At 47.2% G+C, this 11249-nt stretch overlaps 1 protein-coding gene across 1 annotated transcript; it reads right to left on the reverse strand.

The window, feature by feature from the left end:
• Positions 1 to 151: 151 nt before the first annotated feature.
• On the reverse strand, positions 152 to 10420 carry LOC724421 (fibrillin-2). The gene is made up of 12 exons (XM_026445625.1): positions 9365 to 10420; positions 9212 to 9287; positions 8649 to 9097; positions 7298 to 8579; positions 6809 to 7023; positions 6626 to 6725; positions 6202 to 6558; positions 5577 to 5789; positions 820 to 5402; positions 587 to 738; positions 344 to 490; positions 152 to 280 (listed from the first exon to the last, which is right to left on the reverse strand). Exons 1-12 carry the CDS (start codon positions 9526 to 9528, stop codon positions 225 to 227), a joined length of 7794 nt encoding a protein of 2597 aa, XP_026301410.1. The 5' UTR covers positions 9529 to 10420; the 3' UTR covers positions 152 to 224.
• Positions 10421 to 11249: the final 829 nt, after the last annotated feature.

Genomic DNA, 11249 nt, shown 5'->3' on the forward strand with positions numbered 1-11249 from the left:
CTATCGATACGAGACAGGATGCTTGCGATATCATAGCGTATTATCGTATATTCTATTCGAAAGAAAATTTGCATTCGTCGATTAGATCGAATCCGGAAGAAGTAACGAGTATTATTCAATACAGCTACTCTTTCTTTTTCTCTCTCTTTTTTGTATTTTTTTATTGATTACAATAATTTAATATAAATTATAACAAATTATAAACGTGCGGATAAACTTGTCCTTCAACCGTTCCTCTCTCCATCTCGATTCCGCATCTGCATCGATATTGGCGCGTCACCTGCATTTGTAAAATTTATAAAATTCCATCGCTAACGTTTGTTATGTTAATCTGATCAATTACCTCGAGAAGATTTCCTCTTTCTCGCTTTTCGTGTCAGCGAGCAGATGAGGATGGCGCTACCGGTTATAACCATAGCGATACCCATAGCTATTCCACCTATCGTCACGTGATTCGAGAGAAACGCGTACACTCGACTGCAATTAGAATCTGTAGGGAAACAAATATAATCAGATGAACGTATACTACGAGAATTTATTTATCACTCGAATCGAGTTTCTTTATATTCGTATTTATTATATATACCGATCAGACAGGCGATCGTATCGTTCCCCATGCCGTCCTTCCTGTACTTTCCACTGCACAAGATTTCGTTCTTCAAACAATCGTGATAACACGATGGACTGTTGGCGAACACGTAATCAATCGTATCGTTCACATCGTACTCTACGTTCCATCTGAAAGAAGAAGATAAATAAAATAAATCCGAGAACACCGAATTGCGATCCATGGATCAACAAAATTATTAAAATATTTACACGTTCAACCGTTCCATCCCGTTCTCCATCACGAACACGCAAAATCTTGGCTCCTCGCAATACGTCCCATCCCATCCGTAGAAACAACGACAAGTTCTGTTCTCGACGTTGCAGATCCCACGATCACTGCAATTGTCTCGGCACGCGACAACGCACGCGTCATCCTCCTTCACGAAGCCCAAGTTGCATAGGCAGTCGCCAGGTGCAACGCAGCTTCCGTTCGAGCAATTCTCGCAATACGGCTCGCAGACGGTTCCATTCCCTCGTCTCGCTTCGACGAAACCTTGGTCGCACTCGCACACCCCGGGTCTCGTGCACGTTCCATTGTCGCAAGACTCGCACAACGCAAGATCGCACCGATCTTGCCCAAAGCTTTTCGCGTAGCCCGCGTAACAGGTGCACACGTTCGGGGCAGCGCAGGTACCGTTTCCGCAGTCGAATTCGCAGACGGGCTCGCAAACGTTGGATAAAGTCTCGTTCCACGTCGTGGAATTCCGTTTGTAACCCAGCTTGCATTCGCAGCTGTTGGGCGCAACGCAGATCCCATTCTCACCGCACGATTGCTCGCACACGGGATCGCAAATCTTGGTATCATTGGATGGGCCGTAACCTTGGTCGCAACTGCATTCATCCGGCGCGCTGCAGTATCCGTTCACGCAAGGCTGTTCACAAACAGGTTGGCAAATGTTCGAACCGGTTTCTAATGCTCGATAACCTTCATTGCACTTGCATTCGTATGGACGAATACAATATCCATTGGTGCAGTTTGGTTCGCAGATTGGCTCGCAAATATTGGTATCATTGTTGAGCAGTTGGTAATTCGTCCAACACTCGCATTTGTTCGGCGCGCTACAGTTTCCGTTCACGCAAGGCTGTTCACAAATAGGTTGGCAAATATTCGAGCCAGTTTCCAATAATTGATAACCTTCATCGCATTTGCATTCGTATGGACGAATGCAATATCCATTGGTGCAATTTGGTTCGCAGATTGGCTCGCAAATATTGGTACCATTGTCTTTAGATGGGCTGTAATCTTGGTTGCAACTGCATTCATCCGGCGCGCTGCAGTATCCGTTCACGCAAGGCTGTTCACAAACAGGTTGGCAAATGTTCGAATCGGTCTCCAATGCTCGATAACCCTCATTGCACTTGCATTCGTATGGACGAATGCAATATCCATTGGTGCAGTTCGGTTCGCAGATCGGTTCACAAATATTGGTGTCATTGTTGAGCGGTTGGTAATTCGTCCAACACTCGCATTTATTCGGTGCGCTGCAGTTTCCGTTCACACAAGGCTGTTCGCAAACAGGTTGGCAAATATTCGAGCCAGTTTCCAATAATTCATAACCTTCATTGCACTTGCATTCGTATGGACGAATGCAGTATCCATTGATGCAGTTTGGTTCGCAGATTGGCTCGCAAATATTGGTACCATTGTCTTTAGATGGGCTGTAATCTTGGTTGCAACTGCATTCATCCGGCGCGCTGCAGTATCCGTTCACGCAAGGCTGTTCACAAACAGGTTGGCAAATATTCGAGCCAGTTTCCAATGCTCGATAACCCTCATTGCACTTGCATTCGTGCGGACGAATACAATATCCATTGATGCAATTTGGTTCACAGATCGGCTCACAAATATTGGTACCATTGTTCTTGGATGGACCATAACCTTGGTTACAACTGCACTTACCCGGTGCACTGCAGTATCCGTTCACGCAAGGCTGTTCACAAATAGGTTGGCAAACGTTCGATTCGGTTTCCAATAATCGATAACCTTCATCGCACTTGCATTCGTATGGACGAATGCAGTATCCATTGGTGCAATTCGGCTCGCAGATCGGTTCACAAATATTGGTGTCATTGTTCAATGGTTGATAATCCTTCCAACATTTGCACTTGTTCGGCGCAATGCAGTTTCCGTTCACGCAAGGTTGTTCGCAAACAGATTGGCAAACATTCGAACCGGTTTCCAACAATCGATAACCCTCATTACACTTGCATTCGTGCGGACGAATACAATATCCATTGATGCAATTTGGTTCGCAGATCGGCTCGCAAATATTGGTGTCATTGTTCAATGGTTGATAATCCTTCCAACATTTGCACTTGTTCGGCGCAATGCAGTTTCCGTTCACGCAAGGTTGTTCGCAAACAGGTTGGCAAACGTTCGATTCGGTTTCCAATAATCGATAACCTTCATCGCACTTGCATTCGTATGGACGAATGCAGTATCCATTGGTGCAATTCGGCTCGCAGATCGGTTCACAAATATTGGTGTCATTGTTCAATGGTTGATAATCCTTCCAACATTTGCACTTGTTCGGCGCAATGCAGTTTCCGTTCACGCAAGGTTGTTCGCAAACAGGTTGGCAAACATTCGAACCGGTTTCCAACAATCGATAACCCTCATTACACTTGCATTCGTGCGGACGAATACAATATCCATTGATGCAATTTGGTTCGCAGATCGGCTCGCAAATATTGGTACCATTGTTCTTGGATGGACCATAACCTTGGTTACAACTGCACTTACCCGGTGCACTGCAGTATCCGTTCACGCAAGGCTGTTCACAAATAGGTTGGCAAACGTTCGATCCGGTTTCCAATAATCGATAACCTTCATCGCACTTGCATTCGTATGGACGAATGCAGTATCCATTGATGCAATTCGGTTCGCAAATCGGCTCGCAAATATCAGTGTTATTGTTCAATGGTTGATAATCCTTCCAACATTTGCACTTGTTCGGCGCAATGCAGTTTCCGTTCACGCAAGATTGTTTGCAAACAGGTTGGCAAACGTTCGATCCGATTTCCAATAATCGATAACCCTCATCGCACTTGCATTCGTATGGACGAATGCAGTATCCATTGATGCAATTCGGCTCACAGATCGGCTCGCAAATATTAGTACTATTGTTGAGCGGTTGATAATCCTTCCAACATTTGCATTTGTTCGGCGCAATGCAGTTTCCGTTCACGCAAGACTGTTCGCAAACAGGTTGGCAAACGTTCGAACCGGTTTCCAATAATCGATAACCCTTGTTACATTTACACTCGTGCGGACGAATGCAACGCCCATTGATGCAATTCGGCCTGCAGATCGGTTCACAAATATTAATGTCATTGTTCAATGGTTGATAATCCTTCCAACATTCGCACTTGTTCGGCGCAATGCAGTTTCCGTTCACGCAAGATTGTTTGCAAACAGGTTGGCAAACGTTCGATCCGATTTCCAATAATCGATAACCCTCATCGCACTTGCATTCGTATGGACGAATGCAGTATCCATTGATGCAATTCGGCTCACAGATCGGCTCGCAAATATTAGTACTATTGTTGAGCGGTTGATAATCCTTCCAACATTTGCATTTGTTCGGCGCAATGCAGTTTCCGTTCACGCAAGACTGTTCGCAAACAGGTTGGCAAACGTTCGAACCGGTTTCCAATAATCGATAACCCTTGTTACATTTACACTCGTGCGGACGAATGCAACGCCCATTGATGCAATTCGGCCTGCAGATCGGTTCACAAATATTAATGTCATTGTTCAATGGTTGATAATCCTTCCAACATTCGCACTTGTTCGGCGCAATGCAGTCTCCGTTCACGCAAGGCTGTTCGCAAACAGGTTGGCAAACGTTCGAGCCGGTTTCCAATGCTCGATAACCCTCATTGCACTTGCACTCTTGCGGACGAATGCAACGCCCATTGATGCAATTCGGCTTGCAGATAGGCTCGCAAATATCGGTGTTATTGTTCAATGGTTGATAATCCTTCCAACATTCGCACTTGTTCGGCGCAATGCAGTCTCCGTTCACGCAAGGCTGTTCGCAAACAGGTTGGCAAACGTTCGAACCGGTTTCCAATAATCGATAACCCTCATTACATTTACACTCGTGCGGACGAATGCAATGCCCATTGATGCAATTCGGCTCGCAGATAGGCTCGCAAATATCGGTGTTATTGTTCAATGGTTGATAATCCTTCCAACATTCGCACTTGTTCGGCGCAATGCAGTCTCCGTTCACGCAGCTTTGTTCGCATTGCGGTATGCATATGAAATTATAATAATCATCGGAGAACTTGTAGCCGGGATCGCAGCTGCAGACCTCTGGAGCGCTGCAGTACCCGTGCACGCACAGTTTCGTGCACACGGGCTTGCACACCTTCGCGTTTATCGGCGAGTACCCATCGTAACAAGTACACGTGGCAGGCGCGGTGCAAGTTCCGAAATGGCATCCCTCGTTGCAGGTCGGGTCGCAAGTGAAGGGATCGTACGCGTTTGGATGGTAGCCACTGTCGCAGGTGCACTGGTTGGGAGCGGTGCAGCGACCGTTCTTGCAAGGCCGTTCGCAGAACGGTTCGCAGAGATCGGACCTGTCTTTTGAAAATCGATAGCCCGGGTTGCATTCGCAGATATTCGGACCGCTGCAATACCCGTTTACGCAGCCGTTCACGCAGATGGGTTGGCAGATGATCGTGGTGCGATTGGTCGCGGAGTGTTCGTAGCCTGGATTACATTTGCATACTTCCGGTGCGCTGCAGTATCCGTTCACGCAAGTTCGCTTGCAGATAGGCTTGCACTTTGATTCGTGGAAAAGTAAAGAGATTTAAAAACAAAAATTTTCACCATCGATTCGAAATTGGATCTTGAGTATTTCGCTTCTTTTTTTTTTCATTTTTTTACGAAATATTCATAAAAAGGATTGGAATTTTGATCTTCCAGGTTCCATGGCTCGTTAAAAAAGCGTACTTACTTTCGTCTTGCTCCCCTTATCGAGACGATAACCCTTGTAACAAGTACAGACATTAGGGGCAGTGCATTTCCCGTTCGGCTCGCAAGATTCCTCGCAATGTGGGACGCAAACGTGTTGCATCGCGTGCTGTACGTAACCGACGTAACAAGTGCACGTTTCAGGCTTCGTACACATCCCGTTCACGCATTTCAACGTGCAGATTGGCTCGCATTGCTGTTGGAATCGTTCAAATTGAAAATAATAAGAGATTCGCTCATTCGATGGAAACTGATCACAAGTGCTTCCCCTTCTTTAAGAATATCTCACCAATATATTAACACCCCCATATTAACGTGTTTAAACGAGTTACCAATTTCGATATATCTATCGTGCTGCTAATCGCGAATAACCGTTAATTATCATAACACGTGATACAAAAATAACTAGTAAAATTTAATTGTAAAATAATAAAATAAACATGAATATTCTCTCTTCAACTTGTTCAATTTGTTTTACTTTTCACGTTTGTTCAAATTGTTAAATTTTTCTCAAGGAAACGTGCACTTGTACCAACGTAGAATCGATATCCTACGATACATTATTCGATACATATGATTTATATCTCGTGATGATATACAATACGTACACGGTTGACAGTCTGGTAACCAAAATTGCAGGTGCACGTGTTCGGCGAGGAGCAATAAGCGTGTTGCTTTTCGCAGTCTTGGGCGCATACTGGCTCGCAGACACCGTTCTTGTTCATTTGATATCCGAAATCGCACTGGCATACGTCTGGCGCTATGCATTTTCCGTGCTCGCAATTGCTGCAATACGGTAAACATTCGTTCCCTATGTAACTTTCGTATCCATGGTCGCATTTGCAATAATTATTCGGCATGCATTGGCCATTGACGCAAGCTGGGGTGCAAACAGGTACGCAAACACCGTTCTTGGCCACGTATCCCTTGCAGCAACGGTGGTCGATGCGATAGTCGATATAATACTGGGTAGAAGAAAAGTTCGATCGAGTCAATTTTGTCGAAGGAAGGAAATTTGACGAATCTCTTTACCTCCTTCCGGTTATTCCAACGATATTTCGTCGTCCAGAAAATGCCCCATGTGTAGGATCTGTAGGACTCCTTGTACGGCACGTTTTGCGTCGCTATGAAACTACGAGAAGATATTCGATTTTCTTCGTCTCGTCTCGCGGAAAAAAGCCACGCCTCGATCGAATTATATATCCGACAACATACCTGATCCGTTGCGTACAAACACCTTTGCTCTCCTCTGGGAACAGTATCGCCCCGTTAACTAGTTTGAAAAGGACGGGGAGAAAAAGTACTACAGCTTGGAGAGATGCCGTTTCGAGATGCATGTCGAGCCGTTTCTCATCATTCACTGGCGCCATCGCGTCCTGCGACACGACAGAAACAAAACAGGATGTCCAGCGATATCGCTTCCCTAATGATCAGGGATTCTTAAAATAATACGTACATCGCGCTGTTTCCGTGTATAATTCCGTATGCTCTCTTTATTTCTTATCAATCACAATCGCGTACGAGTACAAAGATAAAAAGGGCGCTACGATTCTAAGAACGGCTTCAATATTCCTTTACATATAATTATGACACATATACGTAATATCGTACGATATATCTTACTCGTGCTCCTCGATAAGCAGCATCGTACAATGAAGAGAAAAAAAAAGGAGGAGAGAGAAAGAAAAGAACAGCATCAACTCAATAAACGGGAACGCATCTTTGCCTGCCCTTGACTCCACTCTCTTTTACATAGCCAGGGTTGCAGATGCACAGATTGGGTGCGGTGCACACGCCATTGTGACAGCCGCCGAAGCACACTGGCACGCATCTCGTCCTCGTCGCGTCCGAGGGGCTGAAAACGTAACCGCGCTTGCACGTGCATTGGTTCAAGCCGGTGCACTCGCCGTTCAGGCACGGAAGCTCGCAGAAAGGCTCGGCCGCCGAGGGGACGCATCTGCCGGTGTTGGAATCGAGCGCGAATCCCTCGTTGCACGCGCAACGATCGGGGCCGACGCAGACGCCGTTCGGCCCGCAACCGCGCTGGCACTGCGGCCGATCCGTCCGGCTCGCCGTCTGGCTCCTCGGCTCCGGGCACCTGCCCGTCGCGGGATCCACGGCCATCCCGTAATCGCACACGCACATGTCGGGCCCCACGCAGAGGCCGCGGGCGCCGCACCCGTTCCTGCAACTGAAAGAGTTGGAGAACGGGACGCACTTCTTGGTGTCCGGGTCCAGCTTGAAGCCCAGGTCGCAGGTGCACTGGTTGGGGCCGACGCAGTGCGCGTTCGGGCCGCAGTCCAAGCGACAGTCCGTCCTCGACGGCCGCTCGTCCACGGCCGGCCTCCCGACGCAGCCGCCGCTCGGGTCGGGCGAGTAGCCCGCGTCGCAGGCGCACACTCCCGGCGCAACGCATTCGCCGTTCGCGCAACCCTGGGGACAGTCGGGCGCGCAGTTGTCGTTGGCGTCCAGAGCGTAGCCCGGGTTGCACTCGCAAGTGTCCGGCGCGACGCATCTCCCGTTCGCGCAATCCCGGGAGCACGTCGGGACGCACTTTCTGCTCGCGTCCACGGAGTAGCCGGGCTTGCAGGCGCAGGCACCGGGCGCCACGCACTCGCCGTTCACGCAGCCCAGCGGGCACTCGGGCACGCACCTGTTGGCGGAGACGGGGTCGAGGGCGAAGCCCGGGCCGCACTTGCACACGCCGGGCGCCACGCACTCGCCGTTGGCGCAGCCCAGCGGGCACTGGGGCACGCATCTGTTGGCGGGGTCGAGGGCGAAGCCTGGCTCGCACTTGCACACGCCGGGCGCCACGCACTCGCCGTTCGCGCAGCCCAGCGGGCACTCGGGCACGCATGCGTTGCTTCCGTTGAGGACGTGGTTCGGCTCGCACTGGCAAACGGCCGGGGCGATGCACTTGCCGTTCGCGCAGCCGGCCGGACAGTCGGGCACGCAGTATTCGGGCTCGTTCGGAGGATTGACGTATCTGAAAGGAAGAGCAGACGGAGGGTTGGACGAGAAGATTCGTGGTTACTTCGACGATGTTTCGATTTACCCTTCGTGGCAGGTGCACACCCCAGGAGCTGTGCACTCTCCGTTACGGCAACCGTTTTCGCACACCGGCACGCATTTAGCGTTCGTTCCCTCCATCCCCGGCTCCAGCTGGTACCCGGCCCTGCACTTGCACACGTGGGGCGCCACGCATTCCCCGTTCACGCACCCGCGCGGGCAGATCGGTCTGCACTCGCCGTCCACCTCCTCGTAGCCCAATTTGCACGCGCACACGTTCGGCGAGAAGCAGTACGCGTCCTTCTGGCAGGCTTGCTCGCAGTAAGGCCCGCAGACGCCCTTCCGTGCCACCCAGCCCGGCGAACAGCTGCACACGTTCGGCCCCGTGCAGTTCCCCCCCAAGCATCCCTCGGTGCAGATCGGGTTGCAGGCACCGGAGTTAAGATTGCGCTCGTACCCGTCGCAACAATCCAAAATCGTTATCCATCCGCCTTTCTGTTAACAAGAAAAAAAGAAAAGGAAAAGTAAGCGTTCGTACAAGTAATTAAGATTCGTTTCAATTATATTCTGCGTCTCAAATAATAATAATAATAATACGTATGTATTTACCGTGCCTTCCTGAGAAGTCGGGAGGGTGTTATGAAGGAACTGGCCCGTGGCGTTCAATTCGACAGCATCTTGATAGCTGAAAAGGAAAGAAGAGACGATTCGAGTTCGTTGCGCATCCGGAACAAACGAATCTCGAAATCTCTTTTCGCTCACCGTATTCTCTTGTAGCAAAGTCCTTGCGCCGTCGTGCTGTTCACGGCGAGCTGGGATTGGACACGGTGACGGCCACCTTTCACACCCTCGATCGCCGACGCGGTATCGAAAAACACCAAAAGCGCCGAAATGATGTAAAAACGGACGTGCAACATTTTCGACATGTTCAATGTACGAGTATCGATGATTTACTGGTTTCTTAGTTTCCACGCGCGCAGGATTACATCTCTTTCGATAACATTAATCACGACGGGGTCACCGTCTTTTTTTTCTTCTTCTTCTTCTTTCGATTACGTAGCTCTTCTTTCCATGCGAAGCGATTATTATTAACACGAGCAACATAATGTAACGCCCGTTCGCAGAATTTTTCGCCGTTCCCTCCCCTTCCCTCCGTCTCTCATTCACACTCGAGAGAGAAGATAATGGAATTAAATTCCAATCGCGTATCAACTCGATAACTCTTCCATTTTTTTTTTTTTTATTGCGTTCGAACACGCGCGATAACATTTCCGGACTTTCATTTCATTCAATTATTTCGTAGAAATTGATACGTTTCCTTTGATTTCGTTGCACAGGAAACGTTTCCTATTGATTTCTATCGATCGAAATGTTGCTCGAGAAAAAATGTTGTTTGGATCAAAATTATATAAATTCGGAGAGAATAGCTTTTCTTTTCTTTATACAGTCGGTATAATTTTAGCGAAAATATATCGCGTATTACCGATTTATGTAATCCATCGATACCCCGTTGCTCCACAGAGGATGCAGCGTAATGCACGGACGAGATAAAACGAGCGAGCGGGACGGCGCGATGCTTGCCATCCCTGTCCTATTTTTAAAGCACGATAAAGCTGGCCGTTTTGACTCGTGAACGATAACGAATTCGAAAACGAGTGGAGGAGCGAAGAAAAAGTTTCGGCAAGTTTAACAAAAATCGTGGAAAATAGGACGGTTATATTATATACGGAATATTAATGGAAATATTATTGTTTATAGTGGAGGAGCAAAGCTCGGCGAAATAGACGAATCGATATAAACATTTCAATTGCGCAAAATCTTAATTACGTCTTATCTATCTTTGAATTTTTCTTTCTTTTTTTTTCCCCCCCTCCTCCCCTCGAACGTTAAGACGCATGACACGAATTCGTAACGAATCTATTATTACGAGTGATGTCAATTTATAAATAAAGACGTAAATAGTATGTCGGTAAAAACAAAGTCTTAAAGCTATGTGTCTCTTTGGTGTTCTCTCCAACTCGAAATCTTTGGCTCGTGAATTATTTTCTTTTTTTAATCAATTTTGCTTTTAATTAAGAATCAAATAAATACAAAAATGGAACGATCTATTTTTAATAAAAATTATACGATATTACTTAAGTCGACTCCCCTTTCTCGATTAAAAGGTTTAAAACTTATCGTTAGAAAAATCTATTTCTATGATTATTAACCTATCTACGATAATTTATCCTCCATTATTATATCTATATTTACATATCGACACGCTGTTTTAAACTGGGAAAATGAAACGCTTGAAAAATAAAACTTTCAAAAAGTTCGCTTTCCAGAGTTTCACTTCCCTCGAAAACGTACCTTTCCACGAACGAGAAATTAAATAATAATTTCGTACATCTTCAACGTTCAAATACGAGTACTAAACTAGACTGAAACGCTAGATTTATCAGCGTTGAAATTCGATATATTCGCTTTCTCCGCTTACTTTCAAGTAAAATATGCTATAAATACCGAAACGCTTTGTCCAACGATATTTCTCTCGTGGTTGACGCGAACGAGTTCAGAAGTCGCATTGTTCGACGTGCAAGTTCGAGGAAAAAATACACGCCCCGAATGAGAATACGTTCGATCGGAACTGGTTACTTTTCTGCCT

Source organism: Apis mellifera, linkage group LG15 (genome assembly GCF_003254395.2).
Source record: "Apis mellifera strain DH4 linkage group LG15, Amel_HAv3.1, whole genome shotgun sequence".
Lineage (NCBI taxonomy): Eukaryota > Metazoa > Arthropoda > Insecta > Hymenoptera > Apidae > Apis > Apis mellifera.

Coding starts and splice junctions, on each gene's coding strand:
- LOC724421 (XM_026445625.1), bottom strand. CDS start 9,528: ATGTCGAAAATGTTGCACGTCCGTTTTTACATCATTTCGGCGCTTTTG. Junction 6,559..6,625: donor GTTGGAATAACCGGAAGGAG/GTAAAGAGATTC, acceptor TCTTCTACCCAG/TATTATATCGACTATCGCAT. Junction 491..586: donor TACGATCGCCTGTCTGATCG/GTATATATAATA, acceptor GTTTCCCTACAG/ATTCTAATTGCAGTCGAGTG.